This window comes from Canis lupus, chromosome 8 (assembly GCF_048164855.1).
Source record: "Canis lupus baileyi chromosome 8, mCanLup2.hap1, whole genome shotgun sequence".
Classification (NCBI taxonomy): domain Eukaryota; kingdom Metazoa; phylum Chordata; class Mammalia; order Carnivora; family Canidae; genus Canis; species Canis lupus.
Genome location: NC_132845.1, coordinates 74,169,195 through 74,192,779, shown reverse-complemented (window position 1 = coordinate 74,192,779; position 23,585 = coordinate 74,169,195). Strand labels below are relative to the sequence as shown.

Here is a 23,585-nt window from a genome sequence, read left to right as displayed (position 1 = left end):
GACGGAAGGTCGGAGCGCAGGAGCCAGTGAGTACAGAGGGTAACCAAAGGTGGACTGTAGAAACAGAGCAGCATAACCAAGCACTGTAGCTCACAGGAGTCTGAATTTTAATTTGAATACACTGAGGAGCCATTAAGAGGACTTACATCTAGGAATAGTATAGTCATGTATATTTTTAAAGGATCGCTCTGGCTATGGTACAGAGAATACACTGAAAGGGTTCGAGAATGAAAAGGGGAAACCTGAGAAATACATCTCAGTCTTTCAAGAAAGGCACAGGAGAGTTTCAAGAGTTCTACTTCCCTAACGTGTGACACAAGCCTAGGCCTCTCCCCATGTTACAGAGCAATGTCCTCAGGGAGATTGGCTTTACGTGAGGAGGAGGGCTATATACAGCCAACTCCAAAACAGGGTACAAAATGAAAAAGGTCAATAGTGAATTATAAATAGAGTGACCATACAACCCAGTTTTCCAGGAAGTCCTAATTCATGCTTATTATTCCAAGGTAATTATTAATAGTGCCCTCTTTCACTCTCAGAAATGTCCTACATTAGGTGATAAACTCTTGGGTCAGTTATTAAACAAAGGATCATGGGAGTTTTAAGGAAAATACATTTAAATTGGAAGGAAAAGATCATAAAAGCTTCAAAAAAGAAGTAGATCTGAAGTAGTTGCTGAAAGACAAACGTGACAGTTGAAGAAGGCGATTCCAAACCAGGGGACCGGTGTCAGCACAGGGTGGCGAAATCATGAAGTGCATGCAGGTAACAGCAGCCACAGATTCAGCCTGGTGTTCCTGGAGAGGAGGAATAGGGGATGTGGCCAGAAAGGTGACCAGGACCTAACACTTCCTCCTGCACTAATGGGCTTATGTTTCATTTAGTTGCCTCTGGATGGCCTCTGAAATTCCTTTAATAAGAAGAGAGTACAATGTCAGTAAGTGAAACCCTGCTGAGCTACTCTAAGAACCCAGATAAGACGAGGAGTATAAAGGAAAAACAGGCACCATGGTCAAGGGAGCAGGGAAGCAGATGGAAAGGGCACTTGTAACTTTGAAAGCAAACCAAAGTGTTTTCCTGTACAACTCTGGCTGGGTCAGGAAGCAAGCTCAAAATGCTATCTAGAAGGAGAGAGTGAAATGAAGACCAAAGAGCTGAGAGTGTGACCTGAAGGTAGGCTCAAAGGCAGGAAAGGAAGGAAAAAGAGGGTCTGTCTCATTTGGAAGACGAAGTGGGGAAGAGGAGGGTCAGAGTCACCACCGGGGAAAGGATGTCTCAGGTCCACATCCTTCTCTTTCAATATCCCACCTCCCATAGGTGCATCTCTTCACCTAACCTGTAGAACCAGGAGGGAAGTGTGCAAATACTCTGTACACAGTTGGCACAGAGGACACAACCACAGCTCTCCCTGCCTCTGTCCATTCTCCCCACCCCCCTGCTCTGTTCACGGGACAAATACAGATTTAGAGTCTTTATATGCAGAGAGAAGATGCAGGTGATGATCAACTATGCAAGTGGGCTGCTGAGCTTTCTTTTTTTGTTATGTCACCTTTTAATTAGAAAATATTTATTTTTAAAAGTTTGACACCTGTCTTCTCTATGTTGTACAGGACATCTCTAGGATGAACTCTACTGGTAGAACTGAACCTTTGTACCAGGGCTACTTCACTTTCAAAAAGTACCATCAGACCTTCCAGCAATCTGTGCTGGGCTTTTATTCAGCTTTCTATTTGACTTAAGAGGCAGGGGTTTTTTGCATCATTCTCATCACTTCTTAGGGAAACTGGATTAAAAAAACTGCATTTTTTTAAATCAAAAGTCATTACTGACAGTCTTATTCATACAGTGTGATCATTTCATTAGTTACTGTGCAATAATAGATCACTTTGCAACCCTTTCCAAGGGAACACCATTTCTGGTCTCAGAGTGATGCATTAAAAATGAAGGCTACCTACTGTTGACACACCTCAGGCAACGGTTAAATCGTAAGTGTAGGTTTTGCTACTTAAAAATTCTTCTGAGGGCTTTCATTCTGTTTGGTTTTAGGAAGGAAAATATTTCCCTTTGAATCTGTGGAACCCAAACCAGTAATTCAAGTATAACATTTTATTAAAGTGAAGCTTTTTGGTAAGGAAAAAACCATTAATGGTCTTTTAGCCCCCACCAACAATACATAGCCAGTATTTTCAGATTTCATTCACATCTGCCCCCCAATACTTCCACCAAATACCACCAATTTTTGTAACATGGAGGATTCACAAAACTTACAAACCTTGAGCTTGACACCACTGTGGTGCTGAAAGAAGAAAGTAATAAGTAGAATGAAGACACTTCTGATTACTGTAGGCATAAAAAGCTATGTTGAGAGATTTGGTAGATTTGAGGAGAAAAGAATTCAACATAATTGTTCTACCAAAGCTATATTCTAATAAACTCCGACCAAAAAGCAACCATTTTGAAACATTATTTTTGTAATATAATGCCTATTTCATTTAAAAGAAAGATTTATTTTTGCCAGTTTTGGGGAAAAAACTCAACTAGTAAATATACAGAATGTGAATATGGTCCTAATATTGATAAAAATTATTTTTACACAAGATTTGATTTAAATTTTTATTTAATATGGTCCTAATATTGTTAAAAATTATTTTTACACAAGATGTGATTTAAAATTTTTTTAGATTTTACAAGTTTTGCAAACATACTATTCCTTCTCCCTTCTCTAAAAAATAAAAAATAGTACCATTCAGTTCATTTAAAAATATGACTCTTGCAGCAATTGTACTAGCATCACCTAAGGAAGTTGGTGCCACAATCTGGCCCCCATCCAAGGGAAGAAGGCATGCTTGGGAATCTGCCTGTTAACAAAAGCCTGGAGTTGCTCCGACACAAGTGGTCCAAAGACCACCCTCTGAGAAACATTATTCTGTATATTCCCTATCTAGAAAACACAGCTAATTGCCTCTCAATCTAATTATAGCCAATCTCAGCCACTCAGAGCCATCACCAGCATTTAGGACCTGTCCAGGTTTGCATTACATGATTTCAAGACACATGACACAAATATTTCCTGTGCAAATGCAGGTGCAGAAATCACGAAGTGAACCACTCCAATGGCATCTGTGGAGGCAGACACGAGGGAGAAGTGGTAGCTTCCGAAGAGCTGTGATCAGTGAATTCAGGTAGTATTTCAGCAGGACACAAAGCAGGGCTCCTAAAAGACACCAGGTGGGTCCTGACCGGATTTGCCTGTGTTTGTGAGCCATTTTAAATTCTGCTCCGTGTGTGTACTAGTGTGAGGATGCACACATACACCTACGTGTGAAAAGACCCAGGGTTCTTGCAAGAACTTTGTTAAATCTGCTGGGCATTAAATTATCAATGCTTGCATCAATAGACCACGCTCTAGGATTCATCTGGAATACCAAAATAGCTTATTTAAAACATCATTATGACCCAGCAGTAACTCAAGTGCAGTTGGGTTCCTGTGGTAAAGCAGGTCTAATGGGACTGAGGGGTGCATGTGTCATCAAGGCCCCTCAGCCTGAGTCTCAGGGTCTCTCTAAAAGCAAGTATCTGTCCTACTCAAACACAGCACAAAATCTAGCATGGTTTTTGGGCAGCCCAGGTGGCTTAGCAGTTTAGCGCCACCTTCAGTCCAGGGAGTGACCCTGGAGAACCAGGATCGAGTACCGCGTCGGGCTCCTTGCAAGGAGCCTGCTTCTCCCTCTGCCTGTGTCTCTGCCTCTCTCTTTCTCTCTCTATGCCTATCATGAATAAATAAGTAAATCTTTAAAAATATATTTTTTTATTTACTCATGAGAGACACACACAGATCCCGGGTCTCCAGGATCGCACCCTGTGCCAAAGGCAGGCGCCAAACCGCTGAGCCACCCAGGGATCCCAATAAACAAAATCTTAAAAAAAAATCTAGCATGGTTTTGTCTCAGACAGTATTCACTAAAAATATTCCAGGGAAAGCTAAAAAAGAATGGTAATATTTTATCTATCCTCATATTTAATTAAAAAAAGAGCTAATAGTACTTCCAAGAGGGAGGCCATTCCTTGTTCAGCACAAGATTTCTCTGCACAAAGCTATTTTCAGAATAGGCAATAAAACAATTCAACATGTCAACACTTAAGAAAGCCACCGTTTCATATATGCTACAGATGCATTAGCTAACAACTCTGAAGATAGGGTACAAATGCCACGGCTGGAGGCAGCCGTCAGAGAACCAGGAACATCATCCACTGCCAAAGTCCAATCAAATCCACTGTCTTCCTCTTCCCTCTCTGTGCCTGGAGGCCCCAATTGCCCTCAAAACAGAATTGAATCACAGAAATAGGTTTATAGGAAGAAAAGTTATATGCAAAGACCCTGGATATAATACCTCCAAGTTCAAGAGATCAGATCATGGTTTTCTTCTGCATAGTAACTGTATGAACAGCAGAGGAAAGAGGACAATGTCCTACAAAAAACTAATGGAGAATACAAGATGTTAACACACTTAAAATAAGAACCTTACACATACACATTTAATAAGAACCTTACAAAGGTGAGCCATGCATGGGCAGATGGCTTGGTTTCCAGCCCAGTGAGTGCACATTTGGCTCTCTGGGCAGAAGGAGACAGTCCGCTCTGCCTATGAGTATATACTTAATCTTCAAATGCACCCTTTTGGCTTTTCTTCCTTGGAAAAAGAATTACAAATCAGGCATCAAGGCATCCGACATTTCTCAAGCAACATTTACCACAGAGAATTGTCTGTGCCTGCCTTAAAGCCCACCCACAATTTCATTTTCAATTAGCAGCTCCTCGAAAGGCAGTAATGAAAGCAGTTGCTAAAGAGCATTCAGATGTCACTGAAAGACTGCAAACCCAAACTGTAAATAGCACATTGTGAGTCGCCTGTCACCACCATCAACTCCCACGGGAATCTCGCAACACGTGGCTATCACAACCATCTGCTCAACTCCCCACCACCACCACTGCAAACCACACAGCCACCCACTCGCTCCCACCTCCCACTCATTACCTGTCATGTGCAGGCTTGTGTGGAGATGGGAGTGCTGTGGGCAGAAATTAGAATGCAGAACACATGGGGGCTTGTTTCACGTTTTGCAGCTAAGATCTGGCCACATGCAGATAACATGGATCATCAAAACATAGGAAGACTTAAAATTAAATTAACACAAAATGCAGTTTTAAATAAAGAAAGAGAGTTCTGTCAACCCCCATCAACTATCAAAAGTGTAGTGTGAAGGGAAAATACACTCCCTCAGGCCTCAATCACCCATAGTGCAGGAACTGACAGCAGACAGAGTTGAGCAGCTTTTCTCTCACTTTGCCCTTCTTACTCCTCTAACAATATACAGGATTTAAATGGCCCTTAATAAAGTTCTGCACACACATACCTTTGACATATTCTTGGGATTTTGTGAATGTCACTGTTATTTATTTTTTTCTTTAATGGAGCAATTTCTAGAGGTCTCAGGATTGCTCATGAGGAGTTACTGTCCATTTTCTTAATAGCAGTTCTTTTTCCAATTCAGCCTATTTTCTTTCTGTACGTTTTATTTTATGAGGTGGTACTCAATGTGCTATGTTCTCTTTTAGTCTATTTTTACTAAATTTTAATTAAAAATTATATATGTCACTTGGGATAAAATATTACTGGCTGGGGCAGCCCCGGTGGCACAGTGGTTTAGCGCCGCCTGCAGCCTGGGGTGTGATCCTGGAGATCCAGGATTGAGTCCCACATCGGGCTCCTTGCATGGACCCTGCTTCTCCCTCTGCCTGTGTGTGTGTGTGTGTGTGTCTCTCTCTCTCTCTCTCTCTCTCTCTCTCTCTCTCTCTCTGTCTCTCATGAATAAATAAATAAAATCTTTAAAAAAAAAAAAAACCTTAAAAAAAAAAAGATATTACTGGCTGCATCACTCCAAACATTTATCTCACTAAGGTCAAGTAATATTTATTATCACTCTTACCAAAATCTAGGGTTGATGGAATATATCCCAGACAACAAGCTAAGGAGTCAGGAAACACAAAACAAAAATTCTAAAACTCAAAAAACAAATTGTCATTGCCTCCAAATGCCCATTTAAAAAAAATTCATGTAACTTGTTATTATATTAGTCCCACATTTCCCAATACCAGACATACACCTCCAATATAATAAATACACAACTAATTCTGAACAGAGACAAGCCTGATTGTGGGTTTCTCAATAATTAGATGTTAAAATCTGGCATCTTATCCTTATTTTCAGTTAGTCAAAATTGCAAAACCCGTTATAAGCCAATCTTCCTCCTCCCAGTCTTTTATCAACTGCTTTTATTCCTATTTCTGTAGTCTTAGGTAAAAGTAAAAGAATAATGTGCAACTTAATCAGAAGGAAAAACAGAGGATCTGATTTACTATCTGTTTATAACCTTCATATGACAACACAATTTTTGAAAAAAGCAAATGAAATCCCAACAAGCACATGAACCTTGAAATTCTGAAGTAGGAATAAAAAACGACTTAACTGCAGCTCAATTTTCTGACACTAGTTCAATGTATCTTCAGTCATTTAACCATGATAACCACTATATTTATGAAAGAGCACCTAGCAAAGTTAGTATGTCTTTTCATTACTAAAGTATAATCCCTAATTGCATTAATGTTTCAAATGTTCTGATTTCCAGAAACTTGTAGGCTCTCAAGTCAAGCTGGATAAAAATCTGTGTGACTTCAGTCCAGACTTTTTTTACCTGAAACCAATTAGCTGGTCTTCAAAGTATGACCTGAACTAGATCTGTCTAATCAAAGTTGTCCGTTATAAACTCTCCTTTCGCAAGTTAACTTCTACAACCAACAATGTCACAGAGAAGTCCTTGGACAATCTGACTTGATCACACTGAAATAAAGGATTGGCTTCTAGTAGTAAATGCACTTAACAGGAAGGAGCCTGAGCAGAGAGACTGCTCTGATGGGTTGAAGCACAGCTGGAGGCTTAGTCACCTGAGCCCTTCTGTTCCATCAACACAACCACTTATTCCAAATAAAGCCAACATGCAATGGCAATACACAAAGCAGATGCAGTCACCATAGCTCTAACAATAGCTCTAACTTTAAAGACTTAGCACGGGGATCAATCCCTCTTCTTACTAGACATCAGTACGCATTTTTGGTATCTGCAACGTCAGCTACAAATCTTCACGAAGTCTGATTCTACCATACTAGAATTTCAGGGAGAGGAGCAAATTTCCATTCCTTATAAGCAATACCCACCCAGATCAACCTGTATAAAGATTTCTAAACCACATAAAAGCCATTCTTACTAGCAAGGTCAGAGTCTACCTGCTTGGCTCCTAAAATATTCCCAAACTCCTTTATTTCCCTCCCAAATGGGATCCTCCTGAGGCTCAAAGCAATCTCAGTAGGCTGCCTCTTTTTCTCAGAAATACTACCCTTAGCTGAACAGCTTTTTAGAAACTAACATTCAGTTAGGAGGGAAGACTCTGGGATTTATTTTGATGACCAATCCTGGTATGTTTGTTGAAGAGTTCATATGGCCTAAGAATTCCTTATACTTCCCTGAAGCCTATTTCCGCTGATTTAGTTCCTACTAGAGAGAGCAAAGATGGGTAATGGACTACACAGTTTAGAAATACCCAGGCCCAGCCAAATCTGAGAGTTCTCTGAACTTCCATCAACTTTTCCTCCTTGCTTATTTTTAAAACCCCTCTATTCTCTGTGTTTTCAACTATGAAGTAGTAACATTTTAAATCTTCTCTCATGGTGTAGAAGTTAGACAAACTGAAAGAAAACTCAATGCCCTAGGGAAGGGTTAAGTTTTCCAAAAACGCTCCTAAGGAAATCCTCCATTGGCTACAAGGTTTGGCAGCATGTCACATCATTGTGTCCTTCAGGGGTTGCATTGTGACTTAGTCTTGCAGTTAGAGAATAAGGCTCCTTACGGGGATGGCCTGGGCAGCCTCTGTTTTGGTTTCCCATTTCCAAGTCTAAGTAGGGATGGGAAAAAAACTCAAACAAAAACCTACCACATCCTTATTAGTACAACCTAAAACTTTTTAAACATAATGTCTGAATGCTCACATCATGAGCAAATAGTTCTGTGTAAGACAAATACAAGCCTGGGGGGTCAGAAAGAAATGCATTCTTTTGTAAAAGTTAACCTATTCCTTTCTTCATTTTTAAAACCCTCTTTGGAAATTCAGGAGAATGTTCAAACTTGCCACATAAAAAAGTGCAACCATTTTAAAAGGCAGCTGCCAGCTCAGCATCTTCTGAATCAGTACATATTTATACTTAAAAACATAATCCAACAACTAAGTTCCACTGGGGTGGTTAAGTGTCAGTTAAAAAGCTTTCTCTTCCCAGTATGAGAAAATACCAGGAGAACTGAGGTTTTATAATCAGGGAAAAGAAGGAAAAGTCAGCTTGGTTTTAGAACTACACATCTCTCTTATAAAAGTATATTATTGTACTCTGACGGTAAAAAGATTAGTTGACTTCAATGGATTCTCAGAAAAAAAAAAAAAACCTACTATTTACTCTATACAAAGGAGCAACATCTTCCCATAATTACAGGAAAGCTGTGCATTAAGGTGCCTGCTTAGGAAGTACCATTTCCTAATAAGATGCAAACCTATCACACTCTCACTAAGTCAAAAATAAAGACTAACTTCTCACTTCCTACGGCCCTCTCTCCTCTGTAGTTCTTCAAATTATAACTCCCTCAGTAAAAGGTATTAAGCAACTATCCATTAATTGAGAAATTCTCCTCAAGGACGCTCTCATCTCAGGGGCTCCTCCCAGCTAAGATGGTCACATACAGCTACTTTATCTTGTACCAGGCAAAAGTAAGGAAAAGAAATTGTGATGTGTACAGGCATCAAGCACAACCAGAAAACAACATCCAATACTATGGGCACAAGCTTCTGAACATCTATTGTGGCCCTTAAACACTTGTGTCACCTTTTACCAATAATCATACAACAGACAGCACTTGTCTGGGCAACACACATGTAGCCATGCCTTTCCCTCACATGGTACTTCTCTCCTCTAAATATCTTCAGAGAAACTATCAATTACAGACTCCAAACCAAAATTACTCTGAGGTCTACTGCAGCCTTCCTTCCTTGAAAACACTATGTATCTCTGCTGGTCATAAATTTAAAGAACCATGAAACTCAAGGAGAGGAGCCTGAAAAATCACCAAGACCAAATCCCTCATTTTCTAGATGGGCAGCAATAGACAGTGATCTGTTCAGGGTTTCAAAACAGTACAAGTGATTCTGGGGAGTCTACAAATGAAAAGTAGTGGTAGAGCTTTATTTCAGTTATCAACTTCTGCTTCCCCTCCTACCAGAAAAATAACATTTGATTTGGGGAGTATATTTTGGCATCAACACTGAAGATAAGAAAAACACCACTTGTTTTGAAAACTCTTACACAGACCAAAAAGGTACAACTCATTCTTTCCTTCTCCACGATTTATAATGAGTGAGTCAAAAAAAAAATTGCTTTTCAAATATTTAGCCTAAAATAAGGATAGCTTTGATTTCAAATACCATGTGTACCAGAAGGTTAACCATTAGGACAAAAGCTACTTGAATTTGAGATATACATGTCCTAATTTTCTTTTATGATCACTAGAGGACAAAGCAGAAGGAAGAATTTCGAGGACAGAGAATGGGAAAGTCAGATCAAATCTGGGAGTATGAGTCAAGGATGAGGAACCACAGTTTAGTGTAGACTTGGAATTAAATTGGTTTCTTGTCTGAAAGAGTAGGAAGGCTTCCTCCTATACTACTGCTAGGGAAGGCCTGGGGAAGAGGTGGTGGTTACACTGCAACTTCTGTCCCAGAATAAAAATTACCTTTCTTACAGAGCTCATGCAGAGGAGCATGGGCTGGGAGTCACAGCAACACCACCTTTTATAGCACCTAGCCCTTCCTCCTTGGCTCCACTCTCCTTCCTGAAACAATTTCCTTATATAGAAAAAGAAATCTTCAGGTAAATGTGGTTGCTTTCAAACTTCCCAGCTCTTCCTCTGCTCTCTGAACTTGGTAGTTTATCCTGTTTCTTTTTATGCTTTCATAGGTCACCATTTCTATAACCAAAGTCACTCCCTATGACCAAACTATTCACTTAGTTCCTAGAAATACTTGGGAGGCCCCCTATTACCTCCAACCTGGAGTTCTCTTTCTCTTCATCCCAATTGGCTAATATACAGGGAAAATAGAGCAATACAAAGAAACCTGGATCTAAACCCTGGTTCTGTACCTCATTGCTAAGTGGCCTGAGACAAGACACTGTAATGCTTTGACCTCTGGTTTCCCCCTGTAGAAAGTAAACCTATTACCCACTACCCAGGATGGCTGTGAGAATTACAGATTATATAAACTCCCTTATTAATGACTGTAACATGGTACGCATTAGACAAATGTTAATAATTACTCTTAGAACTCCAGTCTGGGGGATCCCTGGGTGGCTCAGCAGTTTAGCGCCTGCCTTTAGCCCAGGGCACAATCCTGGAATCCCAAGATCCAGTCCCACATCGGGCTCCCAGCATGGAGCCTGCTTCTCCCTCCTCCTGTGTCTCTGCCTCTCTCTCTCTCTCTCTCTCTCTCTCTCTCTCTCTCTAGTCTATCATAAATAAATAAATAAATCTTTAAAAAAAATTTCATTTGAGAACATATATGTACCTTCAGAAAACCTGCCCTGTCGAAAGGAGAAAAAATGAGTGGGAAATATTAGAAAGGGAGACAGTACATGAGAGACTGCTAACTGGGAAACGAACAAGGGGTGGTAGAAAGGGAGGTGGGCAGGGGGTGGCGGTGACTGGGTGATGGGCACTGAGGGGGGCACTTGATGGGATGAGCACTGGGTGTTATTCTATATGTTGGCAAATTGAACACCAATAAAAATAAATTAAAAAAAAAAGAAAAGAAAAGAAAAGAAGAAAAGAAAAGAAAAGAAAAGAAAAGAAAAGAAAAGAAAAGAAAAGAAAAGAAAAGAAAAGAAAAGAAAAGAAAAGAAAGAAAAGAAAACCTGTCCTGTCCGGCAGCCCAGATGGCTCAGCGGTTTGGCACTGCCTTCAGCCCAGGGCCTGATTCTGGGGACCTGGGATCGAGTCCCACATCGGGCTCCCTGCATGGAGCCTGCTTTTCTCACTGCCTGTGTCTCTGCCTCTCTCTCCCTCTGTGTCTCTCATGAATAAATAAATAAAATATTTAAAAAAAAAAAAAGAAAAGAAAACCTGCCCTGTCAATTGTGGGGACACTCCCTGAGATACTTCTGTGCCCATGCTGACGTCCATCCCTCTAGATGTTTTCTCAGGAATATATCCCTCCTTACCCACCAGGTTGAACGGGGACTCCATATCTTATTAGAGACCAGATCATATTAAGGCTTTGGGTCCTCCAATCTTTTCACTAAAAATCATCACCAAAAATACACTCTTGATGCTTTATAAGAATGACTTCCAAACTGACCTGGTCATTATCAAGTAGAAAATCTAAGACCACAAGTTCTGTGACTCGTCCCCAGAGATTCTGGTTCATTAGCTCTTCGGGATGGGCCAGAAAACACTCATGATATGATTCTAATGATCTGTGAACTTGCAGAACCACTGTTTGTGTATGATACCAGATTTCTCCCTCTATATAAAAACATCTGCAAACTGGAAAATGCGTGTTGGGCTTCTAATTAGCAGCACCTGCTCTATGAGCCACACTCCCTTTCTCTGCTTACTTCAAGTGATAGTCATTTCCATTCAATGGTCCCATCAAAAACAAACAGAACACACCCAGGACACAGGTAACTCAGCAGGCACTAAAGCCTCTGGATTTGTGCAGAAAAACTGCTATAAACAGCTTCATTTCTCATTATTAATCTATCTCATGTGGGGATTTCCACAGGCAGAAAGACTCCCAAATGCCAAGAGCTATATTTTCTTGTGGATCACTGAAACCTAATTATTAACAGACCAGTAAGCCCTACTACCAGACTTTCATACAATCAGCAGATCGCAAAGACAGTCCTGAATTATGGACTACAGAGAACAACTGAAGAACAGAAAGGCAAATTCATTTCTTCACCACTGTTCTCACCTACACAATATCTGAGGTGCTTTAGAAAATAAAAATCATAAGCAAGGTTCTGCCTGCATGCAGACAACCATTTTTAGCACCTCAGAACCTTGAGATCCACAATGTACCTGAGAGCACACTTGCCCGTTTCATTTGTCCCAATCATGAAGATCTCTACCCTATGAACCATCTCCAGCTTGACTAGCATCAGTAGTCCAGCCAGTCTGCCCCACATGCCAGTAGCACCAGTGTCAAGCTTTGTGGCACACAGCACATCTGATAAAAAGGTACCAATGCCCAAGTTTCAAATTGTCATAAAAACACTGAGTTAGGCCTGGTGTATTCTGTGAGAAGCAAGTACACAGCTTTGCGAGGCAACATGCCAGCAGCCCACCAAGGAGGTCTTCTCCACAGGAAGGACTGCAGAGAGGCAGGCACATGAGGAAGGGATTTTGAGAAGGACACACCCACGCTTCCTCACCTGTCTGAGTCCCTTCGGTGTTTTCTTTCTCTTCCCAAGGTGCTGGCAGAGATTGCGGTCATTTTCTCGATCTGAGCTGTAGTGGTGGGGGTGGCTGAGTCTGCTCTTCTTGGAATGAAAGGAAAGGCCATTGGTAAGTGCTTCTCGTTTCTTCTTGATCAGAGGGGTCTGGCGTCTTTCCACACGTTCCTGGGGCTTAAGTGCCACATCTTTCTATAGGAAAGAAGGAGAGGGAAGTGCTGATTACATAGGTGTCCAGAGTCACCCCCAAAGCACAGGCTACACAGGGCTACAAGAAGGGAGAGGGGAAAGCAGGAAAGACGGAGATGAGAACACCTAAAACTAAGAAACACTGCTCTCGATCCTTCTGAATCCCTAATGCCACCACAAATATATCCTTTCTATTATTGCTGGGCAGAAAAGTCAACAAAGCAAAAAGCATCTGTCCATTAAAAGTGATTTCACTGCTTAGTGGCTTTCAATTTGATTCTCTGCTAGGTCCAGCACACAATGACATTCTCCAAGGAGACTCAATACACTCACTTTCCATGTTGGTACATCAATTATATTTCAGAAAAGGAGTACTAAGTGCATGCATGATTTAAGGAAAAAAAAAAAAAAAGGCAAAAGCCCAAACATACCAGGGCCAGGAGGATGTGAGCCAGCAAGAAAGAAACTTTCAATTTATATGATTAAAATGTTTCCTTAATGCATTATATATTTTTACCACAAGTTCCTCTGAGCATCCTTAATTCCCAGTTTTTTGCAAAATGTAACAACAATATTATCACCAAGATATACAGCAACCTTTCATTTATTACTATGTGTGTGTGACTGCGGGGGGCGGGGGGGGGGGTGGTGTGGGAAGGGCAGGAGAAAAGTAATGGATGTCCTGGAATAGGAAACAGCAGCTGTAGAGACTACAGGCAGGCATTTCAGGCCACAACCTCCAGCGACTTCTGTGCCTGCAGGTGGCTCAGCATCTATGGAAATACCAAAGACCTGAACCCAAAGCCTGACACTGGCATCATTCATTAGGAGACGAAGTACACCACTGGTAGGATACGTGCAAAGGTCCTCTGAACCCTGAGAAATGCTGTACACACAAAGTGCTGAAATTAGAAGATTTGGAACTCAGTCCATTGTAAATGAGTGGACATGATCCTATTTACACTAAAAATGTTCCTTCATGGAGCCGCACTCCCATACAAATAAATTGTTTCTGTGGTCCTAAATCAATGCACATTAAAATAAATCAAAAAACTAAAACAAAAATTTCCCTTTACCCATCTTTCTCCTTAAAATACTTTGCTCTTTACTCCAAACCCCCTTCCCCACCCTCCTCCTCCTTTACAGCCAATAGCCCCATGTTAGTTCTCTATCCTACTGCCTCCCAATATCCAGCACTGCCCACTTGACATACACGCTGCTCCTCAAGGTCCTTCCGCAAATCAACCATAGCCATTATGGTCCTTTACCTCTGCTTTACCGTTGGCCTCAAAGCTCTACTTTCCACACCCCTCCCTCTTCTAGTTCAAGGAGTCTTAGCAGGGCTGTCCACTCAGGATGACCTTTCTTATAATGCAAAGCACTGTTCTCAAGCCTTATACAAGTATTTTCTTTTCTTTTCTATTTTTAAGATTTTAGTTATTTACTTGAGAGAGAGAGAGTGGGAGAGAGCACAGAGGAAGAGAAAGAAGTAGACTCCCTGCTGAGAATGGAGCCTGATGTGGGGCTAGATCCCAGGACCCTAAGATCATGATCTGAGCCAAAGGTACATAGATGTTTAACTGACTAAGCCACCCAAGTGCTCCACAAGTATTTTCTGTTCACCCAGTATATGCCAAGTACAAACTCAGCACTGGCCTCTACCAGGGCTGGGAAAACAATAATGTGGGGGAAAAAATCACCACCTCATGAAACTTAAAGTTTAGGGACAAATATTAAATCACACAAATATATCATTGCAAATTTAACTATCTGCTCTAAAGGAAAGGCAAAGAGTGCTAAAACTGGGGTAAATGGTCTAGTTCAGAGGACTGAGTTGGTGCTAAGGAGAGGACTACCATCTGACCTAGTTCTGAAAGTTTGAGCAGAGAGAACAGCTTATGTCAAGGCCCTGCAGCAGCTGGCAGCATGATCCCTTAAAAGAATCAGGGCACAGACTAACTTATCATTCATCTCAGTAACCCCAATGCTTCACATACAGAGTCAGGCAAATAACAGGTAGTATGTATGTTTATGTTTGATAATAAATAAATAAATAAATAAATAAATAAATAAATAAATAAATAAATATAAATAAATATAAATAAATAAATAAATAAATAAATAAATAAATAAGGCAACTAGCTAAAGTATCCAAACCTTTAAGTCACAATAGTGATTTAATAGAACCCCAAGCCAGCACTAAAATAGAATGAAGCAAACTAGCAAAGCAGAAACCAAGGAACCTTGAAGGCACTGCAGAAACAAGGATCCACAGCAAACAGCAAGCCCTAGAAGAGGCAAAAGACCTTATCCCTGGAGAAAGAAGATATCAAAAATAACAATCTCCTAAGGCAAATGAGTGGTTCCTGGTCTAACTTCTAGCTGCTATCAATGCAGATGATTTACCCTCTGCCATTGGAGAGGGAGCTCTCCTGAGGCAATGAGGATATGTGGTGGAAAGTATTTAAGGGACAAGCTGAAATCAAAGTGAGTGCACATGGCCATTGATTCTAGTGTCAGAAACTTGTACACTATGCCTAACACATGGAAAATGTTCAATAAATGTCTGCTGTATTTATTCCTCTGTCTGGCATCCACTACCACAGTCAGCTATGTCAAACACCTGCTCAGCTCAGATTATTCTGAGATTAACATAGCATGCAACCAAAACAGCTCTCATGAAAAGATACTCGGAAATGATGGCAATGCTAGCAGAAGCAGCCAGGTGAGGTCCATCGTGGATTGCTTCTATATAATATGATTAATTGTACTACTATTTCTAAGAGTAATATATAAACTCCCCACTGGGTAAAAAAAAATCTCCTGTCACCCACCTACTGCCTTACATGCCTGTAGAGTATTGGATTAATAAAAAATTAGGATACAAATAATGTATCAATGGTGCTTTTAAAAAAAATTATGCCATTCTCTTTGGAGACCAAATCTCCTTTAGTACTGAAGGTGCTCCAAAGTATGTTGAAAATTATGTGCAATTCCATACAAATGTGAATTAATATTTATGAGAGTATGGTATAATTTTTTCCAAATCCATTTTATTTTCATGTAGCATATTAATCAAGGCATTCTCACCACACCACAAGAGCTACACAGCAAATGGACCCCATACCGTGATATTAGCTTGTAAGAGACCTGCTGAAGTCTTAGCAGCAGCAGTACAATCATCTTAGCTCCAATTAATATTGAGATTTTTAATTCTGGAGGGTGCGAGAATGGGGAGGAAAGAGGAAGAGAGAAAGGATCAAAATGTGTATAGAGGCGGTGGCTTAAGAGGTAAGAAGAAATCAAGAGTCATTAAAAGGTTTTTATTATAGGTTTATATTCTCAAAGACTAGAAATTATCTTCATTCTTTCAAAGATATAGTTTTATTTAGAAACTGCTGCATAGACACTTTGGTATAATTCTTGAATAAACCAGGCTGATGTTTATTCATTCTGTCTGTAAACATTATCTGGTTGCTTACTATGTATAAAGTAATCATTTAACTTCTCATTGACTGTCTTGGAGGGAAAATGACAAGAACTGTCCACTATAAACAATAAGAATCAAAGACAAACAGAATGATTATAAATTACCTCCTAATACTCTTAAAGAGTTCTGCATGTGATTACACACATGTGTATGTGTGCATGTATCTATCCACCAACCGGCCATTAACAACTGTTTAAGAATTTCCTTACAGAAACTTGGGTGGTCTACAAAGCACTGCTACAAGACAGGAAGTAAACTGTGGTTTATAAAATAAATTTTTACCATCAATGAATTACAATTTTCAAAGCTCAGTTGATTCATTTGTCTACTATGATACGGGGTAGCAATTCCCAGAAAAAATTCATGTCCATCAGAATTACCTGCAGTGCTTTTTAAAAATAAGATGACTGTGCCTCATACTAGGCAAAGGATACATTCAGCAAAGAAGCACTGGAAGAGAAAGTGAGGAGGGCAGAAGAGTAAGGAAAAGATCTGGGGGGAAAAATGTTTTAAGGCATTCATTGACAATCAGGGAAGCAAGCAAGAAAGCAAGAAAGCCAGTACACCAACAACAGAAGGCTGGCTGTGAAATAAAAAAATTTAGACTTATTTTCTGGCAATAGAGGGGGTAAGTGCACAAGCCATGCATAACAGATGGGAATAGGTTTCATGAATAGTTGAAATTATGTGATTTTTAGGTCACTGGTGATGGAGTGCAGGGTCACAGCAGCACACATGATGAGAGGCTCAGAGCCGGAGCATTTCCTTCAACACCCAGCCTTCTTCAAAATAGGCGATCTTGCTCTTGACTTCCCCTTTTCTCTCAAATTATAATCTCTCACAAAAGGCTTCCTCTGCCACTCCTGAATTTCAAAATGAGATGGTTCAGGGCTGTGCAGACTAGGGGAGAGCAATAAACTGCAGATGAAGCACTGTCTCAGCAGCGGAGCTGCATTTGCTGATTACAGATGAAGCCAGAGACAACAGAAAATGAAGGCACAATTTGCCTGCCTTGCATGAAATAGGTTTCAGAAAGTCTCCATTTGATTTTTCCAACCAAACTAATCTGAAAGCAGCCCATCACTTATAAAGCATATGCGGAGTGGGTGTCTGCATGTGCCCCTGTGTATGTACATGCAGGAAAGAGGGGTATGATTTAAACAGAACCTCTTCTCTAAGTTATTTGATCTTAAGGACAGGCAATGAAATAACAAAGAAGCCAGGAGAAATACGAAAAAGCGCTTTTGCCTGTCACCATCAAAAGGCATCCATGGCTGTGTGCTGTCATTTTAGCTTGTCAAGTCCTTTGCTGACTTATTGTATTGCATTTGTACTTATTTTTGGATGGTTTTACAAACGCTGATTCCATCTCTTCCCTTAAGCACAAAAGAAGTAAAAGCATTTACAGTGATAGTACGAAGTGAAAGATTAGGAAAGAAACAAATTACACAGCTCTTTTAAAACTTTGAATGGGTATGTGGACATTAGCCCCTACTCTAGACAAATGGACTTCCGAACAGACCTTCAGAACCTAAACTTTTTAGTAAGGACAGGAGGCTGTGTGCAGGAATTTACAAACAAAATAAGGAACAAACGCAGCATTCAAAATGTAGTTCTCCACGTTCACACCTTTTAAAAACAAAAATAAAAATACCTACTATGTGCCAGACACTTTGCCACCTGTCAGGAAAACCTAAGAAAACATCCCTGACCTCAGGCTCTTTATTTAGTAGGAGTACAGGAGACAAATCAATGAGCTATTACAGTAAAGTGGGTTAGATGAGGAGCTGCAAAGGTGCTCCATTCTGCCGCCCTTCACATGGTATTACAACTGCAGCCCTGCATTGCCATGGGGACAGAAAAAGAGATCAATGGATGAGTACAGAAATAGACCCGTATGTATGGGGACAACTGGTTTTCAGCAAAAGCACAGCAATTCTGTGGAGAAATAATCTTTTTAACAAATGTTAATAGAATATATATATATATATATATACATATAATACATACACACACACACACATCTCTATATGTAAAAAATAATTTTGATTCATGACTCAGTCTAATTAGAAAAATTAACTAAAAATGTATCATAAATCTAAATGTTGAACCTAGAACCATACAACTCCTAGAAGACAGAAGATAAAACTTTTGAGACCTTAGGTTAAACAAAAATTGCTTAGACATAATGTCAAAAGCACAATTCATAAAAGAACAAAGTGATAAATTACACCTCATCAAAAATTAAAACTTCTGCTCTTCAAAAGAAATTGTTAAGAAAATGAAGAGATAAGTCAAAGAATGGAAAACTATCTGCAAAGTGTAATATCTGAGGAAAGTCTTGTATCCAGATTATATTTTTAAAAGCTCTCAAAACTACATAAAAAGAAATCAATCCAGTGTTTTAAGCAGTTAAAAAAATAAAAAGATTTGGACAGGTGACTAAAGAAGACATATGGATGGCAAGTAGCATGTAAAAAGATGCTTAACATCAACAGTCATCTTGGAAATGCAAATTAAAAACAAAATGAAATGCCACTATCTACATACTAGAATGGCTAAAACGAAAAAGACTCACCATACCAAGTGCAGGCAAGAATGTGGAGGCAGATTCTTACACTAACGGGAGGAATGAAGAATGATACTGCCACTTTGGAAAACAGTTTGGCCATTTCATTAAAAGTTCAAAGTAGACCTACCATATGATCTTGTCATTCTACACTTAGGTATTTCCCCCCAAAAAATGAAAGCACATTTCCACAAAAAGATCTGTATAAGACTGTTCATATCAGCTCTGTTACAGCTTAACTGAAAACAACTCAAACATATATCAACAGATGAATAAACTATGATATAACCATTCTGTGGAATATTATTCAACAATGAAAAATAGCCTACTGATACATGACAGTTTGACTATATCTCAAAATAATTATGCTAAGTTAGAGCAATGAATCACAAAAGAATATTTTGTATGTTTCCATTCATATAAAATCTAAAAAATGTAAAATAATCAGTAGTGACATAAGGCAAATCAGTGGTTCCCTGGGAGAGGCAGGAAGAGATTATATACAGACATGAGGAAATATTTGGGGTGATAAACTATTGTCTTGATTATGGCAATGCTTGTATGGGTGTACACACATGTGAAAACTTATAAATTGTATACTTTTATTCCTTGCAGTTTGCCAGTATGTGAATTACACCTCAATAAAGCTGTAAAAAAAGAAACAGCAACCCTTGCCATCACGCACAACTGGCACATCACCATCACCAATAACTGGACTGCATTCAGTGTCCATCAAAAGGAACTCATCTTTCAGATTCCTGAAACAAAGGGATGACCTTACTGTAGAAGGTCTGGCGTTAGCCCATGATGTGGCCACTGGGGACAACTCAGCTGGGAATTCGAATGCCCCAGGCAGACCAGGCAGTGTCGTCCTTACATCATTTTCAGTGCCAAGGCAGAGCTGGGCCTTTTTTTTTTCACTTCTAAGAGTCAATTCTCAGTTATTCAGAAGCTAACATTTGGTCCAAGTTTTCCTAGCTTTCTTTCAAGTGCCCTGGTTAGCTATTTAGCCACATCTCTCATGAACACTTGAATCAAAAACAAAGAAAGTATAAATACATTTTTTACTGTTCCTAATGCAAAAAAAAAAAAAACAAAACCTGAGGTATTACTACAATATACTTAATACATGGTAATACAAAGGATGTAAGGGAATCTAAATGGAGAGAGGAAAAATGGTTTAAAATAAAGAGACTAAGTACAGACAAATTTGTACTCTTAGTACAAAGAGACTAAGTATGAAAACACTTGTCAAAGGTGCAGTGCTATTGTCAGAAGTGAGGAAGAAGAGAGGAGAGGGGAGGGGAGGGGAGGGGAGGGGAGGGGAAAGAAAGGTATTTGAGAAGTTCTCCTAAATTCAGTTATAGGATGAGATCACAGCCACCAGCTCAAGTGAGATTTTTGCACACTCTGTGAATTGAAAATGTCCCAGCAGCCTCTCATTCCCATAGATAATTGAGAGTTGGCTGCTGTTAGACCTTAACACTCTCAAAGTGGTTGAGTCCCTGGCAACTAGATGCTATTGCTTAAAACAGTTTAGGCTCTTAGCCCTGAAGGATTCCTAAAATTGGATTACAGTCCCTCCAGATAATCTGAGAAATATAGCATGACGAAAAGGAAACCTTAAAAAAAATTTTTTTAACTCCTCTATAACAGCAACATTCTAAAAGAGGAACACAGCATGACTCAGGGAGAAAATCTCATCAGAGAAGGCTTAAGGGTGATAATGTACACAAAGAGTGAGTCCAGAAAGGGGAAGGGAACCCCATAACAGAGAAAAGCATAATGGAATCCAGAAGAGAAAGTGGGCATGCCACACAATCCTCAGGCTTTTCCAAAGGTGGGGGCCTGGTTTGCTACCTCAAGAGAGGCAGGCTGAGAACACAAATTTCTGTTGCTTCTAGATCCATTCTAACCTAATCCACTGTGGTCACAAACACATTTGAGAGGACGTGTAATTCTAATAACAGCCTTTTAAATTAGCTATTATTCATTTTTTGCTAGGCATTCCTTGCACAAAATGGGGAAAGGGTTGATTAATGTGCATGTGGCAAAATAATTAGTGATCAGGCCCTCCCTGCAATACCCAGGTTTGCTCCACAGGGATGGTGGTTACAACTCCCTGAACTCCCGGCAGTGAATATAGTATGAGGCATATAGTAGGTGGGTTTTGAACAATGGAATCAGAGAAATGAGAACAACATGGATGTGTCTCTCACTCCTGAGGCTGTCCCACCAGGCTATGAATTGTACTATGTCTCCTCTCTTGCTTTCTCAGACTGTCACCCAAAAACTTCCAAACTTACTATCTAATGATATCCCCTCAGCAAAACATGGTGAAACCATCCATTCCCTTATATACTAAAGGGTGGAGCAAATGCCTCAAAGACAATACAGATCACCTTATTAAGTCCAAGAGAAGACAAAACAATAAAGGGGACTGACAGGCAAAATGTCCCATCTTGCGTGAGGCATCATATGAAGGTCAAATGACCATTTACCAATCCTTAATACCTCCTACTCTCAAAAATATCAAGTGCTTGATACTATTACCCAGATATGCCAGACAAGGAGCCTGACTAGCTGGTGAAAACCTCTTTTTATCCAGATATTGGATTCAAATTAATTTAAAAAGGCACAGACTTTGCTCTTCTTCCCTCAAAACGTTCTCAACTTCTCTTTCCCAGGTATCCACATGCTACCACATCTTCATTTTAAATGACCAATGTCTCTAGAAATTTGCAGCAAGTAACTTACTGATACTGTAGTAGTCATTGTCAGCTGTATGTGCTGAATTATTACTTTCTGGGCCTGGAGGAGTCCTGGAAATGACAGCTATCCCAGATTTCATGTGGGAAAATGACCTTATCTGGGCTTGCATTACCATTATAAAGGGAAAGGCAGAGAAGATGGTGTATGCACCAGAAATCCAACTTACAGTATGGATGGATATCTGGCCCTACAAGGATCTTTAATTTAGTTAGGGAAAGATGCAACGTATCCATTCATTTCACTTTTCTAGCAGAGTGAAATGAAATTAACCACAAGAGAACTAGCAAAATAAAGACTGGGAATCTAGGCCGTGGAAGGATCCTCCGTTCCTCTCTGCCATGCTCTAACACCTCTGATCCTCACTCTTTCCTTTAATCCTCCCCAGAAGACAGAAAATAAACTCCTGATGTGATATCAGAATATTTTAAAGGAGGATAAAAGGGAAGACCACTAATAGTTCCTTCTAGCTCTGGCTCTGAAGAAGTCAAATCTAAACAAAACAAAACAAAAAGTCAAAGCTACATTAATAGGCAGCAGAGAACACCTTGGTGTTTGCTTTAGTTAGGGCTGGCTGTGCTGCTGTAGAAACAGAGGTGGCAGCTGGCAGTGGGGAATCACTTGAAGAAGCCTGTGTAGGAGGACAAAATCTCTCTCTCTCTCTCTCTCTCTCATACACACACAGACACACACACACAGATACACAGGCACATTCTGTCCACTCAGCAGACAGGACACAATTTTATAAAAGATAATTTAATGTTAGGAGTATTCAGTGACAGGAAGAACAACTTCTGGCAAAATTCACATTATGTGGTTCTGCATACAAATACAGTTTGGTACAGCATATTGGGAAGGATATATGGAAAAGAGACAGTATGGCTCAAGTTTTCAAGAGATTCAGATAGGTTTCTGGAGAACTATGAAGTAATTACTTGAGTAATAATTCTGCAACTTTCTCCCATCTTCCAAGAGACTGTAGTCAACTTCCCATTGGAGATGAGTAGGCATTTCTTCATTTACAGAGTGGTGAGGCAGAGAACCAGTGTGCACATGCACACACCAACCTTCTAGTACTCCAGGAGCAACTGTTACACCCTTTCTCAGACTAATTTTTATTGAAGGGGCAGAACCCAATCTACACCAACATCTATAAATTTCAGGTTCTCTATGGGATGATCTCCTAGGTTCTGTCAACCTCTCTAATGCTATTATCCTGGGAGGTTATTTTATCACATATAAAATGTTCAAACAATGTAGCTTAGAGTTCATGGATTCACTAGAGGTTTTTCTTCCAGACCATATTTTCATTCTCTAAAGGAGGAAGCTGAGGATTGATAAAGCTACTCTCATTCCCTAACACCAAGTCATTATAACCTTATTTGTGTCAGGGTTATGACCTTTTGTTTGAGGAAAATTTTATATTAAGGCTTAGTATTATCTCATTATAAACTTCTTCTCACCTCCACTTCCCTTCCAAATCATACTTAGGAAAAGGCTATTCCTCTTGTGTCAAATATCTGAACTCTTTCAGAAAGGATTCAAATCAGCACTAAAAATCTTTACAGAAATAAAAGCCTTGGCATTTTCTCTAAAACTGACAATCTTCACTATTTTATTTCAGGGATATAAAGCGGCAGGGAGTGACACCTTTCTGACCTTAAAGAAATACAAAGCTACACAAACGTTCCATACCCTGAATCTCACATGTTCTGCCTGTGTGGATAAATACGTATTAGAGGATACTATACAACTAGAAATACCCACAGGTGCAAAATACAGAAATTCCTGTTTAGTACCTACTGCAAATGTTCTCTCACTAAATAAGATACATATATGGGCTTTATGGAAAATTTTGCCAAGTCTTAGAGCTTATTCACACAGCTCCAGCCTATAACTCTGCACACCCTCTTCCTCATCACCCCTGATCTTCCATTTCAGGTTTTATCCAGAAAGATTTTCCT

The 23,585-nt window shown here is 39.8% G+C and overlaps 1 protein-coding gene across 9 annotated transcripts in view; it reads right to left on the bottom strand.

Annotated features, from left to right (window-relative positions):
- The window catches only part of AUTS2 (activator of transcription and developmental regulator AUTS2), a 1,131,932-nt gene that overhangs the window by 831,106 nt on the left and 277,241 nt on the right, over nt 1-23,585 (bottom strand). For all 9 annotated transcript variants that reach the window (XM_072837546.1, XM_072837550.1, XM_072837545.1 and 6 more), the window contains exon 2: nt 12,584-12,796. In XM_072837546.1, the coding sequence (XP_072693647.1) occupies nt 12,584-12,796 (213 nt within the window). The remainder of the gene's footprint in view (nt 1-12,583; nt 12,797-23,585) is intronic.